The sequence below is a fragment of the Rattus norvegicus genome, chromosome 15 (genome assembly GCF_021556685.1).
Source record: "Rattus norvegicus strain SHRSP/BbbUtx chromosome 15, alternate assembly SHRSP_T2T, whole genome shotgun sequence".
Lineage (NCBI taxonomy): Eukaryota > Metazoa > Chordata > Mammalia > Rodentia > Muridae > Rattus > Rattus norvegicus.
The window spans coordinates 4,008,062-4,030,009 of record NC_141548.1 but is presented as its reverse complement, the minus strand read 5'-3'; the positions used below and the strand labels follow the sequence as shown (position 1 = coordinate 4,030,009).

Below are 21,948 nucleotides of genomic sequence, written 5' to 3'. Positions count from 1 at the left end.
TGGGGTGCACATTCAAGTGTGTGGATGTAGAGGGTGACGTTGACATGGAATGTCTTCCTCCATGGCTTTCCCCTCTGTTTATTGAGGCAGGGTCTCCCACTGAACCTGGAGCTCACCAATTCAGCTAAGCGACATCTAAATAACACCTCTATCCCAGAAGATCTGGAAACTGTGAAAGCTATTTGATTGTGTTGGTTTTCACTATAAGCTCTGGCAGCCAAGGTTAGCTTTGCAGCCCAAGGTCACGGCTCCCTGCCTGAAAATTAAACTACAATTCCCAGAGTGCATCGGTAAGCTCTCGGAGAATGATGGGAAGTGTGGCCCATTTCCCACCACCAACCCCCGGGCGCCGTTTATAGTTATTGTCGCACTGTAGCAATTGAATTACATTTCCCAGAGTGCAGCTTTAGGAGGATTCTGGGAGGAGTGACAAAAGCACAGTCTCACCGGGAAGGAAAAAGAGAAACCATTTGAACTTGAACATTTGGAGTTTCCAGGGGTTTGCAGACCATTGGGGCTCAGAAGGCACCTCGAAAAGAACTCAGAGTGAGTACAGGAAACGAAACCTAAGTGCAACCAGGATGCAGTAAGGAGCCATAAACAAAACTCGGCAGGCGCTCTCGGCTCCAGAGTTTGACAGTTTTAACTTAATTCTTTCTAATCTCGAGAAACCGGACCATTTTGCACTTGACATTGAATACCTCTGAGTATTTTCCGATATGTTTTTGAAGAGCTATTTAAAAATGGAATTTTCCAGTATCTCACCTTTTCTCTTGAGTTTTTAAGTGGTGGTGGGATCTTTTAGAAGTAAACCATAAAGCTTTTCGTATAAACCAGGGCACAGAGACCGTGAAGTCTGCATCACGGCGGCTCATCAGCTTCCAGCGTTGCCAGCCCATCAGAAGTCCACAGTGGATGCTCCCTGAGCACCCGTGAAGACTCAGGATGAACCCACGGTCACACTTTATGCCTTATAAGTCTCTCCTCCTGGAAAGATGAATAGGATGAGAAATGTGGGTCTGGGTGTCACAGAAGCTGTTAGTTCATAAGGATCCTGCCTTGGCATAAAAATTAGTTTTGAGTAAAACAATGTTACCCTTCATCTCATCTATAATTCTTTGTACACACACACCCGGCTACATCAGGGGCGGCGAGTTTATATGGGGGTGCTGTTTGACAAACTGCCCAGTCTTCAGGCCTTGATAATCAACAGTTGGCTTAAATTAATTTGGTAGCAGATACTGGCCAAGAAATACATACAGTGGGCCACACAAGAGTAGTGAGTAGTTACAGCCCAGTTCCCAGGACCCAGTAACCTCACCAGAGGAATTCCAGTAGCCTAGAAATAACTTCCTCAGGCCGTTAGTCCCCGAAACTCCTGGTTTTGTTATACATTATTGTATTTTGAAAAGAATACATGCATGTGTTTAAAATTTTAAAGATCGCCTATAATCTCTTCTGCTGAGGCGAAACAGTCACTGTGAGTCTGAGCCCAGGCTGGGTTACAGAGTGAGACCTTGTCTCAAAAATAAATAAATAAATGAAATCCAAAATCATAAAAACAAATGGTAAAGTTTAGTCAGGGCTGCCAAGGTGGCTCAGCAGGTAAAGCGCTTGCTGAGTTTGGTGCCCCCCATGGAAAGTGGGGTGCACTAGGACTCATCTGTAACTCTCTGGAAGCTCACCAGCCTGATGCACACAGTGATGAACAACAGACATATCCTGTCTCAACATAAGGTGGAGGATGAGGACCAACACGTCTGACCTGTACACATATCCTGTGGCATGTGTGTGCCTACAGCCTCCCTCACGAACCACACACACACACACACACACACACACACACACACACATCATACACATGCACATGCAGTCATATACTTAGGCATCAATCACACATGCATCATACACACACACACACATACACACACACACACACACACACAAGAGTACAAACGAACAGTTTGATTGCATGTGTCCCTCTCAACCCTCCTCCTCCTCATCTCTTTCTCCTAGCCACTGTCTATAGTCTGTGTACTTCTAGTCATTTGAAAATATAAATGCCTAGCTACAGTCCCAGCATTCGGTGGGCAGAAGGAAGATCAGTGGTTTGAGCCCTCTCAAAACCAGAAAACAAACACACAACCCAACAGTAACGAATCCACATAACTCCAGAGGAGCAGAGAGCTGTACACTTGTAATCTCAGAGTCGGAGGCAGGAGGATGCCATGAGTTCAAGGCCACCAAAGCAAAGATTCAATCTCAAAAATAACAAACAAGCAAAACAAAACAAAAATTAACTCATGTACCCTGGAATGTCTACCTGTTCTCTTAATTATAAATGAATTAGGTAATGGTGACCAATCAGATATCCCTTGCCTTTTCCACCTGTCTAACTGAATATATAATTGTCAAATAAAGCTGGGTATGGTGCCAGGCGTGTGCTATCCCAGCATGTAGGTGCTGATACAGGAGGATTGCCTCTAGTTCAAGGCCTGCCTAGGCTACGTTGTGAGTTCTAGGCCACACTCATCTTAAAAAGCAACAATAGTAACAGTAAATTGATTATATATATATATATATATATATATATATATATATATATATATATATATAATACAGCACAGTATTTTGGTATTTGCATATCTTATTAAATAAATCAAGCTAGTATTATCTGTCACCTTACATATTTATAGTTGTTCGTTGCAGTGAGCGCATTTAAGATCTTTGAGTGGTTTTCAAGTGTCTTCCAAGTGTATGTGGTGACCATCAGTGCTCCAGATCTACAGAACTTACATTTCCTGTCCAAGTGAAACTGTGTGCCCTTTGACTAACATCTCCCCACTGCCTCACAGACATTTCTCATCTAATAATATGATATGAATACTCCTTCCTGCTACGACACAGATCACTCTAAATTTAGAAGCTATTTATTTTTCTGTTTAATCATAATGGGGGAGGTGGTTGCTGAAGATTAAACCTTGGGCCTCATGTTTATTAGGCGAGCAGTCTACAACTGAGCTACATCCTCGAGCTGGAGGCCGGTAGACAGCCTCAGGGAGTCAGTAGTTCTCTCCTTCCACCATGGGTGCCAGGAGGCAAACTCAGGTTGTCAGGCTTGTGTCTCGAGTGCTTTTAGTGGCTGAGCCCCCTTGCTGGCTCCCATTGTCGTAATTTATTTAATTATTTTGTGTGTATCCGTGCATGTCTATGTACCACGTGTGTGCCTGAGGCCTGCAGAGGCCAGAAGCAAGCATGGAATCCTATGAGACTGGAGTTAGTTGGCACGTGGTTCTGGGAACAGAGCAGATCCCCCGGAAGAGCAGCCAGCGCCTTCAAATGCTGAGTCAGCTCCAGCCCCTGTAATTTTTTTTTTATTAACATTCTTAAATTTGTCCTCCCTAGGATAAATTCTTAGAAGGAGAATTTTTATTAAAAGAAAGTTTAACACATTAATGGCTTTTCCTAAATTAACCTTAAAATATTGGAATTCCTGAGTTATATTTGAGGTAGTAAAGTTGACCTTAAACACATACTATTATGAAGTATTGCTTAAACACATAATATTACTAAAATCGCGCCTTCTAACACCATCTCAGAGTGCTTCATAACCCATGTGGTACATCCTGCCTTCTGTGAACACAATTCACGCTGCACACTGTCGCGTGTTGAATGACCTGGTGTAACGTGAGTCCTAGTATTTTGTTGATTCCCGTTTGCTAAATATATCTTACCCTTGCCTAGGTCATAGATCGCAAGCAAAACCATTCAAGGATTAGTCATCAGTGATTCACAGTTGTGCAACCAAGAAGCAGGCCTGAACTATAAACGTTTCGTAGGCTCGTGTCAAAGCGTGCTTCCCTTGGGGACAGTTGAAAGGTGGTTGGTCGTTTAACTGTGCTAATGGTCTAACTTTCCCAGGGGAATTTCTTTACGTTTTTTACCACTCATGTGGAAGTTACCTTGCACGGGGAAGTCAGCACACTGATGCATAATTTAAAAAGGAACTTGGGGCTGGGGGTGTGGCTCAGTGGTAGAGCACTCGCTTAGGATATGGATGGTAGCATTAGGATGTGTGAGGCCTTGGGTTCAATCCCCGTGCTTCTAAAAACAAAGAGTCAGATAAACACAATTCTGAAAACAAATTTTTTGAGAGAAAGGATAAACTACAAAAGTAGAAACCAATGTGGATTCCTGTGCATCTGCATAACTGATTTTTCTAATGGCCACGACTTTATTTTTTTTTTTTTTAATCTATATCAGTGGTTCTCAACTTTCCTAATACTGTGACCCTTTTACACAGCTCCTCATGTTGTGGTGACCCCCAGCAATAAAATTACTTCACTGATGCTTCATAGCTGTAATTTCATGTTATGAATCGTAATGTAAATATCTGATGTGCCACTACCCACAGGGGCGCTGACCCACAGGTGAAGAACCACTGAGCCACAGGAGTTTTCTCCTACTTCATCCTCTAAGAGATGTTGGATTTTTAAATTTTTCATTACACTTTACTTTGTGTGTACGTGTGCATGCCATGGTGCATTGTGGAGGCCAAAAGACAACATGTAGGAGTGGCTTCACTTCCACCCTGTGGGTCCTGGGGACCGAACTTGGGTTGTCAGGCTTGGTGGCGTGGACCATTCCATGCTGAGCTGTCCCATCGGCCTGGAATGCTGTTTTTCATGGACGACAGACTTGGATTCAGGAGTCTGAACACATCTCAGGATTGTCACTTATTCTATTAGGATAATGCCATTGCCATAACAAGTTTCAGTGTTCAGGAGACCAGGGTAGGGCTCGGTGTAGACCACACGGCTTGCATCTGCACTTGGCCCACAGAACCGAAGTAAAAATAAATAAGCAAGTAAAAATGTTTAGGGTCTTTCTGTTTTTTCAAGACAGGGTTTCTCCCTGTGGCCCTGGCTGTCCCTGTAGACCAGGCTGACCTTGAACTCATAGAGGTTTGCCTGCTTCTGGCTCTGTAGTGCTGGGACTAAAGGCGTGCTCCTCGGTCACCACCACACCACCATCCGGCTATTTTTAACTTCTTAATATGGTAGAAGCCCTACGACCCCACTCCTACCCATACTCAATATGTTCAACGTTCATTTCTTACAAACAATCGGACAAAGAGTTTTGGTTGGTGGGAAGCTTTGTGAGTCAAGGGTCCAAGCTATTCCATCGAATGGCTCTGCCTTTTCGGCTGGAATCCTCCAGGCAATGGAGAAGCCACATTCACTGCGAGTTGCTTAGTGCTAGAAGGGATAGTTTCCACTTATGCATATTGTTTTGTCCCGGGCACGGCCCTGCTCTGCCTCACAGTATGAAGGAGGAAGCAACCACTTATGTTAAGTAGCTGACTCTCAGAACTTACTAGTTAAGTAGCTGACTCTCAGAACTTACTAGTTAAGTAGCTGACTCTCAGAACAGGTTCCAACTTCCTGCTAGGAAGTAAGCCCAGGAGCCGGGTGTGGTGCCGCAGGCCTTGATCCCAGGCCATGGAGGCTGTTCAAGGTCAGCCTGGTTGGTCTACACAGAGAAGCCTTGTCACTGCGAATTTGAGATCCATTTAGTGATGAAATGCATTGAAGGCCAGGGGTGGTTTTGCACATCTAAACTCACAGCACTCAGGAGATAGAGGCAGGTGGTCTGAGACCAGCCAGGGCTACATAATGAGACACCATCTTAAAAACCAAAGTCAAAGCCTGAGTCTTGTTTGGTGGCTGTTGTTGTTGTTTTATTTTGCTTTTTTCCTGATACTGCAAAGTGATTCTGTCCAGGCTTAAGCCATAACTCTCTTGTTGATTTATTATTTTAAGTGCATACTAGGATCAAAACAAAAATCCAAAAGTGAACCAAATGAAAACCTTCCATTTTTCTCTAGGAACCCAACAATGTCTCTGTACTGTGGAACATTTTTCAGGAGGAAATCTTTTGGGTGCTATAGGCTGCTGTCAACCTATGTCACTAAGGCACGGTGAGTTCTGACCAATCTGATTATTTTTTTAACCTATTAAATACTAAAATGGGTTGGAGAGAGGGCTCACCTATTTAAGAGCACTGACTGCTCTTCCAGAGGTCCTGAGTTCAATTCCCAACAACCACATGGTGGCTCACAATCATCAGTAATGGGATCTGATGTCCTTTTCTGGTGTGTCTGAAGACAGCTACAGTATATGAATATACTGTATAAAATAAATAAATCTTTTTTTAAAAGTTCCATATTAAGAATAAATGTATGAGATTAAAAATTACACAAAATAATGTTCACTGTAAATTATTTACAATTGAAAGCGATTTGGTACTAAATTTAAAAATATGTAAATATTTCATACTCTTAACTACAAGTTCTACTCAAATAAGACATTGTCCTTTTGACCAAGAGTGGTGGTACACACCTGTGGTCCCAGCATTTAGATGACTGAGAGAGGAGGATCTGGAATTCAAGATCTTTCTTAGCTACATAGAGAATTTGAGGTCATCCCAGGTTACATTAAACATTCCCAAAAAAAGGAGACTGTTCTTTGTTGTTGTTGTTGTTGTTGTTGTTGTTGTTGTTGTTGTTGTTAGTTTTCTTTTGAGACAGGGCTTGGCTGTATATTTTTCCTGAGTGTGCATATATTTATGGCAACCCATGTGCATATGCAGAGGAAGCAGAGGTTGACCAGATGTCTTCCTCAATCACTTCTCCACCTTACTATTTTCCTTAAGTTCTATGTGCATGGGTATTTGGCCTGCATGTGTTTGTGTACTGTGTCTGTGCAGTATCCACAAAAGAGGGAGTTAGATTCTCTGGAACTCACGTAAATGGTTGTGAGCTGCCATGTGGATACTATGAACTGAACCCAGGTTCTCTGGATGAGCAGCTAGTGTGCTTAGCTACAGAACCATTTCTTTAGTCCCCCACTTTTATCTTTGGAGATGGGGACACAGAACCGACAGCTCCGTGACTGGTGAGCCAGCAGGCCCCATGCATTCTCTTGTCTCTAACTCCGTAGCCCTGGGAGCCTGCCCGGCCTTTTCTGTGTGCCACAGATACAGTCTTCACGTTGGTTTAGCAAGCACCTTACTGGCTGGGTCTTCTCCGCATCTCCTATCTGTCTTTTGAGGCAGGGTCTTATTGTGCAGCTCAGAGTGGCTTGAACACTTGTTCCTCTGCGCCAGCACCAACCTCTCAAGTATACAACACTGCCTGTGTGTATCCTCCACCCAGCTAAGACTTGGACTTTCCTTTGTGGCATCTGGTGGCATGAAACGGTGCTTCAGGAATGACAGCATTGAAATATTAGATGCATGCACAGGAAGGGAGCTGTTATAGCAGGCCGGTTTAGTGGGATTTTTATCAAACACAGTTTAAAACTATATTGAATAATGTAGTTTTGCTTCCTGAAATAGCAAGGATGACTCCAGGACCTTCTCTTTCTCAAAAGAGAAAGACTTTAGGGAAAGGTAGAAGTGGGTGGGGCAAAGACTCAGTAGTTAGGGGCACCTGCTCTCCTGCAGGGACCCAGATTCAGTTCCCAGCACCTGCGTGGCACCCCACACCCTCTTCTGGTTCCAGAGGCACCAGGAGTCCACATGATACACATGTACAGGCAGGCTAAGCAAACATTCACATCAATAAAGACAGATACATCTTTAAAGGGATAGCAACAATAACAAAAGGCTACAAACACGTGGATGTGATTGGTTCTCTGTCCGCCCACGTATTATTCCCTGTATACTTGTACTCTTTTCCATGTGTATTGATACAGAATACTCTTCAGATGACTCCAAAACCCCAAATGGGGATTTTCTCTGATTAGTGGGATTACTGATGGTTTGCCTTTTAAAAAAAATTAATAGTAATTATAGTATTTTCTTATTTTTTTTAAAAGAATGACTTTTTATTTTATTCTTTTTTTTTTGGTTCTTTTTTTCGGAGCTGGGGATTGTTATTTTATTCTTTTAAGAAGTCAGATGGAACTTTAAAAGAACTCCTTTCAGCCTTGGCAGTCAGTATGGTGGCTTCCGTGGTACTAGGGAAAAACTGAATGAGTCCTTTCCTTAGAGGAGTGTATGAACTTTTGGGTCTCCCCAATCTAGTAAGGCTGAACCTTCACGTGAGGGATTTGCGTTTGAGGGTAAGCAGGGCATAGCAATGGCTGCCCTGCTCTGTCTGTGAAGGCAGCAGTTTCTATCGTTTGTATTTGGTAAATTTGGGGGGACACTTGTCTCTCCTTTGACATATATTGACTCTTGACCCCAGGAGGCGACAGTCGCTTCAGATAAGTTTTAAAATGTCACAAGTCCTAAAATAATCGGTTTTCTTTTGTCTCTGTTTTTAAAGAGCTCACTGAGGCTCCTCTTACCAGTAATGAGATATTTTCATGTTGTGACGACTCCGCCTGCTGCTTTTACAGATGTTTCTAGATCTTATGTTTCCCACATATCAAAATATAGCATAAACTTGAGAGTCTGTTTTAGGCCTCAATTTTTTGTCCTTCCGTACAGGGATCAAACTCAGGACCTTTCACATGCAAGGCAAGCCTTCTATCACCGAGATGCATCCTTAGTTTGGTTTAGGGTTTTAACAAGTACGAAAAAAAGTTAATAAGTAAGCCCCCAAGATAATGCACATTTAGCCACTAGTGGTTTCTAAAGACTCTGATTCAGTTTGTAAAGCTGGTGGACAGACTCCTACCACCCTAAATGAAGCTATTTGAGAAGCCTAGAACTTGATTCATTATTATGTCTTTTTGAGAAACCAATAATTCTTTTTTTCTTCTTTCTTCTTCCTTTCCTTTCTTCTTCTTCTTCTTCTTCTTCTTCTTCTTCTTCTTCTTCTTCTTCTTCTTCTTCTTCTTCCTCCTCTTCCTCCTCCTCTTCCTCCTCCTCCTCTTCTTCCTCCTCTTCCTCCTCCTCCTCCTCTTCTTCCTCCTCTTCCTCCTCCTCTTCCTCCTCTTCCTCCTCTTCCTCCTCTTCCTCCTCCTCTTCTTCCTCCTCTTCTTCCTCCTCCTCTTCTTCCTCCTCTTCCTCCTCCTCTTCTTCCTCCTCTTCCTCCTCCTCTTCTTCCTCCTCCTCTTCTTCTTCCTCCTCTTCCCCTCCCCCTGCCCCTTCTCCTCTTCCTCCTCCTCCTTAGTGTCTCTCTACATAGCCCTCAATGTTCCAGAACTCCCAGAGATCTACTGCCTCTGCCTCCCAAGTACTGGGATTAAAGATGTGTACAGATCATGTAAAGACCATGCCCAGTCCAGAAAGTTTTCTTCGTCCACATTTTTATCTTGCCTACTGAAACTATTATCACAATGAATTCGATCAGTCAAGAATGGGCTTTCTCAATGGCCTCCATGATACACTTAAGAAGCTGAGGGAGTTCTTGTCTGATCAAGGGTACACTAGTGTCAGGTGTGTGCCTTGTCTTCCCTAGACTTAGTGAAAACCCCTAAAAGTGCGGTGTTTGCGCTCCGAGGCAGGCAGCACGGCCCACTCCAATCTGTGGCCCTGCTGTGCTAAGATTTTTATCATCGTGCTCATTTTCCTTTCAGTCCACTGCCTGCAAACGCTCGCCTCACTGTGTAACACTGGCCAAGTCCGTTAAGGTTTAATTCGGTATTTATGGCCCTTGAAGTTCAAGTCAATAGATACACATTGAGCTAAGCATAATATTCATTACACTAATTACAGAGCTGAAAAGCCAAGCATGGCGGACCCTGTGCTTGCACAGGTCACAGTCGGGTTGGGGAGACAAATGGTGCCACGACACACAGGGATGGACGGGAGAGCAGGATGGAGAGAGCAGAGTCACTTGCCTGTAGCCACTTCAGCTTGGGAGCAAACTGGGATGAAAATAAATGAATGGAGCTTGGCGTGATGGCACAGTCCCATAGTCATGGATACACTAGAAGCTGAGGCAGGAGGATTAATTCAAGGTCTTTCTGGACTACAGAGTGAGTTCAAGAGCAGCCAGGGCAACTTAGTGATAAAAGGTGAAAAAGAACTGAGCACATAGCTCAGCGTTAGAGAGCTTGTCTAGCATGTCCATGTCCCTGGGTTCAGGTCCCAGTTCTGTAATACAAATGTACATGCATACATACATGCATGCATATCTACACACACATACATATACACATGCATACATACATATGCACACATACATGCATATATACACATTCATACATGCATGCATACACACATGCATACACACATGCATACACACATATATACATACACACACATATACATACATAAGACTGCAGGAGAGTTAAGAAGAATGTCCCCAGATGAATGACAGATAAACAACCAAGTGTGATTTACTTATGTTTGCTTGTTTATTTAACTTGGGTTCTATCTGAATATGTCCTGGCATATGTGTAGAGGTTGGAAAATCACATGAGGGGGCTGGTCTGTCCCTCCTTCCACCATGAGGAATCTGGAGACTAAACTCAGGTCCTCAGGTGGACGACAAGCACCTTCTACCTGCTGAGTCACCACACTAGGCTAACCATGGTCCCTCAATGACTCATTTCCCAAATGCAGATACTTATTTGAGTTGAAGGAAGACGACGAGGCCTGCAGGAAGGCCCAGCAGACAGGGCTGTTCTACCTCTTTCATGACCTGGACCCTTTGCTTCAGGAATCAGGACATCGATACCTGGTGCCCCGGCTTAGCCGAGCAGGTGAGGTCAAAGTGCACCAGTGGAGTAGGTGACGCTTCGGCCACCAGTGATGTGGGATTCAGGGAGTTCCACAAAAATCATCCTTTACAGTTCAGATTTTTCAAACAGATCTTTAGTCTCAAGATTACATGGCCGTGTCTGCTAATTGATAACTCATTTTATGAACTTGAATTGCTGGATATTCTTAGTGGTGATATGAACCATGAGCGCCTTAAAACAGAGGTCCATGGAGCTGCTGTTCCAATGGGACAGGCCTGCTGCCCATTCTGTCAATAAAACTGCATTGTAACAGAGCCACACTCCTTCCGGACATACTGTGTCCAGCTGCTTGTGTTCTACAATAGGACTTGAGTAGTCACAGCTGACTACGTGATATACTCTAAATACTTAGTGTCTTCATAGAAGCTTTACCCAGCCTTGCCTTAGGCTACCGATTTCTAGCCTCAGGGAACTGCAGTTACATAGTTTGAGATTTGCATCCTAACTTGATTCTGCTAAGGTCAAAATGGAATACAAGTTACTTTCCAAGACCCCTTTCCGTACATGTATCTAGTGATGCAAGCCTCTGGGTTTGGAGGTTTTGCTTTTGAGATTCCAGTGTGGATTGAGAAGCCTGACGGCTGTGGAGGGCAGTCAGTAGAGAACACTTGACCAGCTCACATGAGGGTCTTGGTTGCTTTTCTGTTGCTGTGATGAAACACATGCCCAAGCTAACTTACAGAAAAAGGAATGTATTTGGGAGTACCGTGTCAGAGGGATGAGAGCACTGTGGCAGGAAACATGGCAGCAAGCAGACAGGCATGGCACTGGAGAAGTAGCTGAGAGAGCAGGCAGAGAAGACCCTGGAAACAGCGTGGGCGTTTGAGACCTCAAAGCTCTACTGCATACCCTGCTCCCCATGCAGTAACAATGCCTCCTCCAACAAGGCCACGCCCCCTGCCCAAGCAGTTCTACTAACCGGAGACCAATTATCAAACTATCAAACGTAGGTGCCCACGAGGCCCATTCTTACTCAGAGCTCCACTTGAGGCTCCTAGATTCAATCTCAGTAGCAGGGAAAAGAAGTCCTGCAACCATCCAGTTAAGGGTAAATACCGATTTACCAATCCTTGTCAGTATTCCCTAAACAGTGTAAAGCAGTTGGATACATAGTTGCACTGTTACTTGATACTTTCACCAACCAAGAACTATTTAAAGTGTTGCCAAACACTGCCTTGTTTCACATAAGGGATTTGAGAACAGGCAATGGTTGGTATGTGCTATTCTGTAACAGACCCCAGCGGATGCTGAGGGAGCAACTGTGTACTCTAAGCAGAAGTACTTCCTGTGGGTCTCACACCATGGTGCCACTAAGATCTCACCTTTTCTCTCCCTGGTCTTGTTGTTTAGAGTTGGAAGGGCTGCTGGGTAAGTTCGGACAGGATTCGCAAAGAATAGAAGATTCAGTGCTGGTTGGATGCTCCAACGAGCAGGAAGCATGGTTTGCTTTGGATCTGGGTCTGAAGAGTGCCTCCTCTGTCCGAGGTATGTGCTGCTTCCCTGACAGGTACCTCCCCGCTGCTCCCAGACGTTAGGGTCTTGTGTGATATCGTTTCAAGGGAAATTTTACCCTTGCAGACACATTATCAGCTTTCCTCTTTAAATAGGATGTAAAGACAGTGTTTTTCGGCATCATCACTATCAAGTGTCCGATAGTAAGTTGCTCTTGTAGCTCAAGCTGGCCTCAAATCCAGCCCTGCTGCCTCAGACGTGCACCTCATTACTTGGCTGAAAATCAAGGGCATCGCGATGATTTCCTTCCAAATGGTGGGGACACACTTGCTTATTTTATTCCCCATACATTTATACATTTTATATCACAACTAGTTAATGAATATTTTAAAATTCATGTCTTCAAAACTGAGTGTGGCAATATGTAATCCCAGTACTAGGAAGAGATCGAGGCCAAATAGTTGTGAATTCTAGGCCACTTCAGTCTACATAGTGAGTCTTCTCTCAAAAAAAGACAAAGCAAAACAAAACAAGAAACCCAGAACAGCAACAAGAAACCAGAGCGAAAGCTTGGCAGGGTAGCCCGCCACTGCAGTCCTAGGACTTTAAAAGCAAAACAGGAAATCAGAAGTTCAAGATCATCCTTAGCGAGGTTGGGGATTTAGCTCAGTGGTAGAGCGCTTGCCTAGCAAGCAAGGCCCTGGGTTCGGTTCCCAACTGGGGGGGGGGGGGAGAGGACCGGACGGGGATCATCCTTAGCTACACAGAGCCTGAGGCCGGGCTGGCTACACAGCGCTCTATCCCAAAAACAAACAAAACCGTGGTATCGTTTTTTATAACAATGTTACCATGGAGTAGTTCTGGGTCCTCAGCCCTGCACTCAGAGTTGGTTGACCTTGGTTCATGGATCCTACCGTGCGCACCTTCTCTCTTCAGTGTCTGGGGTGTAAATGTGATGGTGGATGAGTTAGACCTCCCCACCCCCAGATTATCTTCCACAGGGAGTATGGCCGCTCCGGCAGCTTGGCCTCTCTAAATAGGATCGTGAGAAATCCTGTGCTACAGGGTTTCCCACACTAATCCGAGAGTCACCCCGTACTTGTTTAAACTGTCTTCACTCTTCCAAAATCTAGGTTTGGGGACCCAGAGCACCTATTGCATACAACACACTCTGTGGGGCATCCTCCCCCTCCCCCCGCCCCCCACAGGTAGAAGCTCGGGTCCTTAGATGAGTCTCTTGGGCAAGTTTTGGGAGCAGTGCTCTGACCGATGGCCGGCACAGGGGCACAGCCGGATGTCGCTTCAGTTACATTCTCTTTTCTAACCTTTTAGCCTCTTTGCCGAAATCTGAAATGGAGGCAGAGCTCGGAGGTTCTTTCGTCAAGCTGAGGCAGGCTCTTCTCCAGCTGAACTCGGTGGACTCCTCCTTGCTGTTCACGGTAGTTCCAGTTTCTCAGTTCTGTGGGAAGCAGAGTGATGCGGTGTGCGTGGGCAAGGGCACGTGTGCCTGAGAGCTTGGGGTGACACAGGGTTTCGCACGGATCACAGAGGGCAGCAGTGTACTGGGAAAGCTCGTTCCCTGCTTTACTTTCAGCAAGGCTGCCGTGAAGGCTTGACTCCTAAGAACATGGCAACAGTTTGTTAGTCTCCTGAGTGTTTTTAAAGGGTTTTATTTATTTATTTATTTATTTTTGGTTTTTTTTTTTTTCGGAGCTGGGGACCGAACCCAGGGCCTTGCTAAAGGGTTTTATTTTTAATCGTGTGTGTCTGTATGCCTGAGTGCAGCTATGTGCATATGAGTGTAGGTGTCTGCAGGGGCTCGTTATGAGTGATTCTGAACGGCCAATTAGAAGTGCTAGGTGCTGGGAACCGAACTCCAGTCCTCTGCAAGAGCCGTATGCACTCTTAACCACTCAGCCATCCCTCCAGGCAACCTCATAACAGCATACACATTATCATATACACAGCATGTTATATTTTATATCGCTTTAATAACTTGATCTCACAGCTTTAGATTTCAATTGTTATTTTATTTTATTTTATTTTATTTGGTTCTTTTTTTCGGAGCTGGGGACCGAACCCAGGGCCTTGCGCTTCCTAGGTAAGCGCTCTACCACTGAGCTAAATCCCCAGCCCCTTGTTATTTTATTTTTATTGTTGACTTTTAAATTCTTTTCTGAAGCAGGGTTTTATCTCTTTTTATTCTGTGCAGGACCCCAGCCCCTGAAATGGTCTTAGATACAATTCGAGTGGGTCTCCTCAGCTCAGTTAAACTAATCTAGATAACCTTTCCCACATAGTGTTTCCATGGAGTTCCCCATGAGTTGTTTCCATGGAGATTCTAAATCCTGCCACATTAACAAGACTTACCATCGTGCCAGCCTTTAGTGGCTCATTTTGCATTGCTTTGTTTTAATTTTAAAGCCAGGCCTGCAACTTACTGTATAGTGAGGAGCCTTGAGTCCTCCATTGCCACAGTGCTGGGGTCACAGGCACCACCACACCTGGATGCTGGGGTGCTTGATCGCCTGTTCTAAGTTAAACAGAAACCCTAAGACTTCTTTTAGTTGACAAAAGAAAAATGACAACTTAAGTTGTGCGAAGGCTCAGTGGGTAAAAGCACGCTGTACAAACCTGACTGGGTTCCATCCTGGGACCCACATAAAAGCCATATGCTGTGCTGTGCCTCTGGAATCCAGCAGCCCTATGGCAAGATGGGAGGCAGAGGCCGGGATGGCTGAAGGTTCAGAGGCCACTAACATGGAGCACACTGCACAGCAAAGTCATGGAGACCGTCACCAATGTGGAAGGCAGGAACTGGGAACCAAAGTTTTCCTGTGACCGACACACACACACACACACACACACACACACACACACACACACCATTTTAAAAAATCATAACTTCATTGAGGAATAAATATAATAGAAATGTTTATATTGGAAATTGAAATGTTTCCTTTTTGCATTGGGTCATGTTTCTGCCTATTTTGTTTTATGTTACATTGTATTTTGTGTGTACATATTATATATATTTTATTTATGTGTATGTTTTTTGTATATCACGTCTTAAACAATTCATAACACATTTCAAAGTCCTGTTCAGGCTAGGTATATAGCTCAGTAGATTACCTCCTACTGTATGTGAAGATGTAGTTCCCAGTACTGCAAAACATTTTTTAAAAAACCCATAAAATATGCTTCCTTTTAGATTTTTGAGCTAGCAAAATATATTTAGATGGTTTCCTTATTTTACAGTTTAGAGCCACTTGAAGTAGGTGAGCCAGGACGGGTGAGATGGCTCAGCAGGGAAAGATGCTTATGGTACAAGCCTAGTGACCTGAGATGGTCTGTAAAGGCAGAAGGGAAAACCAACTCTGCGGACTCTCCTGACCCATCCATGCACCTTGGCACATGCCCCACTGCCTCCGGCCCCATTAAAAACACAATTCAACAACTTCTTTTCCAAAGTGAGCTAGCGAAAGAGTCCCCCACGAACTGTGTTAGGTACCAGTCTCTAAAGCCAGACCCACCTTCCTGTCTGCAGGCTCAAGCTCTTCTCCGCTGGCATGACGGCCATCAGTTCTGCAGCAAAAGTGGGCAGCCCACCCAGAAGAACATGGCGGGCAGCAAGCGAGTGTGTCCCTCCAATAACATCATCTATTATCCACAGGTGGGGACAATGGGGGTGGAACAAACCCGAAATCCCAGTCCTTGGGGGGTGAAGGGCAGCCTGAGCTGCATGAGGTGTTCTCATAGAAACAAAACAAAACAAGGGACTGGAGAGCCAGCTCAGCAGTTAAGAGCACTGGCTGCTCTTCTGGGGGTTTGATTCCTAGCAACCACATGGCAGCTTGCAATCCTCTGTAACTCCAGTTCCAGGGGATCCAACGCCCTCTTCTGCCCTCCTCAGGTACCAGGTATGCACACGCAGGCAAAGCATTCACACATTTAAAGTAAAAAAATAAACAGCCAGGCACTGTGGTCAACACTGAGGCAGAAGGGTCTCCGTGAGTTTGAGGGCACCCTGGTCTCTATAGTGAGTTCCGGGACAATCAGGGCTATGTAGAGAGACCTTGACTGCAAATAAATAAATAAATAAATAAATAAATAAATAAATAAATAAATAAATAAAATTAATCTCATTATTTTTCTCTTTGCTTATTGAAAGAGGGTCTATATGTCACCCTGGCCCTCCTAGAATTTGCTATGTAAAACAAAGAGAAAAGAAGTAGAAAACTGGGGACAGTGGTCCGAGAAGGCCTCCTCTGTCCTGGGGAAGGAAGCCTGTGTGCTCAGAAGGCCCCCACAATTGTCTGTTCCTGTTCCCCCCTAGGCCCCAAAGCGCCAGCATCTCAACCTGCGCTCTTTTGTCCTAGATGGCCCCCGTAGTGATCACGCTGGTGTCGGATGGGGCCCGATGCCTGCTCGCCCGCCAGAGCTCCTTTCCCAGGGGATTATACTCTGCCCTGGCAGGTTTCTGTGACATAGGTAAGGAGTTTAGGGGAGGAGCTGCCGTGACGCTGGGAGATAAAACACCTATTGCCACCATGCTTAGAGTCACTAGCATCCGCCACTCTCGTGTCCCAGAAAAGCGTCCTGGAGTTATGTGTAGTTTTCCTACACAACAGGAGGCAGGCACATTTTCACCCATGCAGCATAGCTGCAGGAATTACACACTCAATGCTCCCACACCCACTGCCTCCATCCTGTGTGCACTTCAATACACTGTGTGCGTCTGTCTGTCTGTCTGTCTGTCTGCCCTGCCGTCGGCCCTTCTTCTTTTTCTGATGAACAAGCTGCAGACATTAGCGTACTCCTCCGAGTCTTTCACCCCACACGGGGATAATTAGAACTCCAAGCTTCCTTCCAGTTTCCCTCACAGTGTTTTCTCCTTTAGTTCCCGGGGGAAGTCTACCGAGGGTAAAGAGTGGCAGTCACACAGCCGAGGGCAGCAGTAACCTCACTCATCGCCACACTCCCCTGCATTGTAACTAACCCGCTAGGCCTGACCACTTGCTATACTCAGGGTCTGATTCCTAGCGTTGGGAACTAAGACTTGGGATGCTCCCAGGGGCGTGAGCTAAGGATGCAGATAGATGACATACGATTTTCCTGCTCCAGGGCTGTCTGGAATTAATCTGAGCGTTTGCAGGTGAAAGGGTGGAAGAGGCTGTCCACCGAGAGGTTGCGGAAGAGGTGGGCCTGGAAGTGGAAAACATCCAGTACTCCGCGTCCCAGCACTGGCCCTTTCCCAACAGCTCCCTCATGATCGCCTGTCACGCGACCGTGAAACCAGGGCACACCGAGGTAAAGTCTTCACTTTCCCTTGTCCTGCCGTGTCCCCTTTGTCCGGCAGCCTGTCCTTTCTGAGCACTTGTCTTGAGAAGTGATGTCTGGGTTATGTGGCAATAGAGAAGGTAATCACTGTCCTGAAGGAATTTGCCTTTGAGGATGCGATAACCGCCATTATCTATCAGTTGTGAAACAGCTTCCGCTAGCTGCTTTGTGGAAGTATAAGGAACACAGATTGTCAATGGACTCGGGGTGCAGCTGGGTTGGTAGAGTGCTAGAATAACAAACAAAGCCAGGGGTTCAGTCTTCAGCACCATCCTGTCCCTACCCACTCACAGCCCCAAGACTTGGGAGGTGGAGGCAGGAGGATACTTTGGGAGCAGTCTAGACTACACACACCCTGTTTTGTTGTTTTAGACATCTAATGCACGTGACCTGCAGAGTTTGGAGATAAGCGTGTATCAGGAACCATTGATAAGTCATTACTAGCTGAACCCTTCCATCAGTCATTACTGTTAGTGGCTTAAGCGTATCCACTGCTTTCTGTACCCTCCCCCCATGTTACCTCTGTGCTAAGAACATTTAACATAAGCAGTAGTTTAATGTATTTAAGGCAATGTTGCTAACTGTGAATGGTGTATAGGCCTCCAAAACTTACTATTGAAACCTTGTATCCTTTGTTCGCTACTTCCCCAATCCCTCCTTCCAGGCCTTGGGAACAGGCACTGCACCCTTGGTGTCTGACCATTTTAGAGTTCCCCTGCCGCAGAGAATTTGCATAGGTTTATTCTACTTAGCATGACTTCCAGCCCATCACCTTATTATAAATATACAATTCCCTTCATTTAAAAAATTTAGTAGTGCCAGCCAGAGTAACAAATACCAGTTACCTTGGTACTTGGGAAGCAGAGGAAGGAAAATCCAGGGGTTCCAGGCCAGCTGATTGACGTAGCTGTAGTTTCCTCTAAGAGGTTTATGTCAGCTCCTACATGTGCATGTAGGTTTTAATCCATCTTCTGTGGGTTTTGGTACAAAGGGTGCAGTTTCACTCTTCCGCATGTGTCCATGTGCCAACGCCATGTGTGCTGGGATGTATTTTTCTCCTTCAGTTCTTAGCAGTTCCTTACTGTGTGCACTCACTGCGTGAGACAGAGCGCACATACCTCACTTCACTGTTTGGGGCTGTTCTTGCCCAAGGAGTTGTGGACATTGGGGACTAGTGATATAAAACTATAGGAACCTCTGGTTGACAGGGACTTTGATGTCGTACCTAAATTCGCCTTGGTTGTCTGTGGCATGTCTGGCAGATGGAAGTCACTGGAGGCCCTGCCTACAGTTTGCCTGCTCTGTTCTCCGATTTTTATGGGCTCTCTAATCTGCTTCCACTTCCTGGGACAGTCTGTGTTTACTTTGCTTCTTGCTTTTAGTTATCATTAACCTTTATCCTCTAAAGAGAGTAGCATTTGTATGAATGGCGATTCTTAAAAAACGCTCTCTGTATTTGGTGCGGACTTACCTGGACTGCTGCAGGAGCCTGTTCTCTCCTTTGGTCGTGTGCGTCCTGGGGGCCGAGCTCAGCTGGCAGCAATGCCTTTGCCCACTGGGCCATCCCGCTGACCCCGCAGCTCCTTTTTAATTGAAAGGGTAATACACTCGATGCAGACACACTTACTCATGACTTGCCACTCCATACCTTAGTGCCTGTGCTGCTTTAGGACTGTATGCGTGTGGGCACTGGGGACTGAGTCCAGGCTTAACAAGCACGATCAGCCTCGGACAAGTGGGATTTCTAAAAAAGTTCATAACTATTGTATAAATAGGATTTTTAAACTTATCTTCTTTAGAGCTATTATACGAATAGGATTTTTAAAATTTTACCATTTTTTTAAAGAACTATTTCAAAATACATTCAATTCTCTGTTGTTTCCGAACGTTATCTAGAACTAATTTTAACCTAACCATTGGCCCCAGGTGTTACCTTCTGCGGCTGCTTAGTCCTCGTGAGTTCTCTCACTTTGGCCTTAGTGTTTTACATTTTACCCCACCCTACACCCCTTCCTTGCCTTTCAGATCCAAGTGAACTTGAAGGAACTAGAGGCAGCCGCATGGTTCAGTCTGGATGAGGTGGCCACAGCCCTGAGGAGAAAGGGCTCATTTGCTCAGCAGCAGAGAGAGGCTTCCCCGCTGATGCTGCCTCCCAAGTTAGCTGTCGCCCACCACATGATTAAGGAGTGGGTGGAGAAGCAGAGCCGCTCTTCCCTAGCTGCTTAGCTCAGATGCAGCCTGGAATCTGGATCCCTCCCTTCCCGGCATTGCCGCAGGGGCTCTGGGGATGAACTGCAAAAGGAGGTGACAAAAGCTGCCACGGACTCCAGGACAGCCTCGGGGCAGAAGTTCTACCACAAGAGGTGCCTTCTAATGGCTCACCAAAAGCGTCAGCTTGTCCCAGCTACTATGGAGACGGAGGCAAGAGCATCATCGCTTTTGCCCCAACAACCCAGGCAACACACTAGACACTGTCACTTAAGAACAACCCAGACACTGCAGGGAGGAGGGTTGACCGATGGGACGCTCTGTGAAGAGCTGAGGGAAGGTGCTGATGCTGGTGTCTGGGTGTAGCTGTTTTCTCCAAGGCTGTGGGGACAAACACCCTCTGGCCTGGGCTGGTTGGTGTTGCGTTTACAGGAACTGCTAAACGTCCCAGGATAAGCTCTTGCTGCCAAATATTCACAATTCTCAACTCACATTTGAGTTGCTAACATCCTCACAGAAAAATAGCATTTTACATGCTTTCGAATTCATGTGTAGATGTACTTTTTAAATGTTTATTTTATTATTATTTGCCTAAGTGTTTGCCTGCTGGTATGTCTCTGCACAACTTGCATTAGTTCCTGCGGAGGCCAGAAGAGGGTGAACTGAAGTTAGGCTGTGGTGAGCTGCCCAGTGGGTGCTGGGAACCAAACCTGGATCTTCTGGAAGAGCAGCCATCTTTCCAGCGCCTGTAGACACATTCTCGTATGTGGCAGTTAATGACTTTAGTAGTCGTTGCTGCAGATCAAGCTAGGGCTACATGCTCGGTAGAGACATGACCTACTATGGAGGTGTATCCTCAGCCCAAGAGTTATGGTTTTGTTTATTTTTAAGCTCTGAAGGGATGAGGAAAGTGGGAGCAAAGGTCTTCCTCAGAGTGTTCTTTTGAAGAAGCCAAAACCCGGAAGGGCGCACGATGACGATTTAAGACTATGCTGTCTTTTCTTCTCTTTTACTTGCTCCGCTTGTGACCCAGGGAAAAACTACACATGAAACAGCGCTGGAGTCCTTGCACGCCGAGGGCACGGCTTCAGTGAGGGTCAGTGAGGACAAGCAAGCACTAAGTCTGAAGCCCTCATCCCCTCCCATGGTGCTAGAGACTGAACTCGGACCTCAGGCATAGGCAGCCTGTCGCTGGCCTGTATCCCAGACCCCTGTGTCATCTGTATCTTGCACTGTAAGGGAGACGTTTCTCTGAGGAAAATAAATCTTCATGCCTTTATTCAGACTTTTTCCTATTCTATGACCCAAACTTTAGAAAGAGGGAATGGGGCGGGGATGGGAAAAGACCTTTGTGTGTGACAGTTTAGATTCCCAGGGTGACGCCACTGGGAAAATGTGCAGAGGGTCTGTTGGGAAGCATGGCTGGGGCACCAACTGATGGCTGAAAGACAAAAGACCCAGTGATGTCGGCTTACACAGGGCTCTACAGCACCAGGCGGAAGTGAAGTGACCAGGTCGAAACTCTGAATTTCCTTTTGACCCCGAAAGGTCACTTCTGGGACAACCTCAGTGCCTCTGTGCAGAGCCCTTCAATGGTAGAAGTGCAGGGCCTGCTCTGGAAGCCTGCCTACCTTCACCTTGATGACACACAGGTAGAGAAAGTCACTTGGGAGAGGGGACAAGATTTCCTCACGTCCTGCAGGGTCTGTGTGCACTGCCATCTGTCCATGCTGTGAAGGGGGTGTGTCTGAGCCCATCCATTCCCGGGGTGAAGTCACGGGCACAAAGAGGAGTGCTCTGGCTCCTGGCTGGCTGTTTGCTTCTTGATAAATCTGCTTTTAAAAAACGATTTTTAAAAGATGGGGGACGCTAATAGGAGCGATTTCACTGAACTTTGTTTTCCCCGCACAAGCTGGGCAGAGGGGCCTTGCTACAGACCAAGGTCATCTGCAGATACGCTAGGATACTGAAAATGGCAGAGAAGTAGGCATGGGGTGCATGTCCACCCACATGTACATGCACATGTGAACATGCACACGCACACAACAACGGATTAGAGAAGTACTCCGGATAGCGTGGCTAATTGCCAATTAGCAAAAACAGGCAAAAGCTTCTCACAGATGTACTTGTCACCTGAGGGACTCTGGCTCGAGGTCAGTTAGCTTGGGTAACGGGAATAGAAAAGTGACCCACTCTCTAGCACGGCAGTGATAGTGACACACCTTTAATCCCAGCACTGGGAGGCAGA

At 45.7% G+C, this 21,948-nt stretch overlaps 1 protein-coding gene across 4 annotated transcripts; it reads left to right on the top strand.

The window, feature by feature from the left end:
* The first annotated feature begins 408 nt into the window (after positions 1–408).
* On the top strand, positions 409–20,979 carry Nudt13 (nudix hydrolase 13). Of its 4 annotated transcripts, none has more exons than XR_015638158.1 (9): positions 409–546; positions 5,888–5,980; positions 10,522–10,661; positions 12,051–12,185; positions 13,485–13,591; positions 15,700–15,825; positions 16,532–16,643; positions 17,277–17,462; positions 19,518–20,979. XR_015638158.1 is itself a non-coding variant. In NM_001127636.1 (9 exon segments), coding segments are annotated over 8 exon segments (1,059 nt in total). In that variant the 5' UTR covers positions 476–546; positions 5,888–5,897; the 3' UTR covers positions 19,719–20,979.
* The last annotated feature ends 969 nt before the right edge of the window (positions 20,980–21,948 follow it).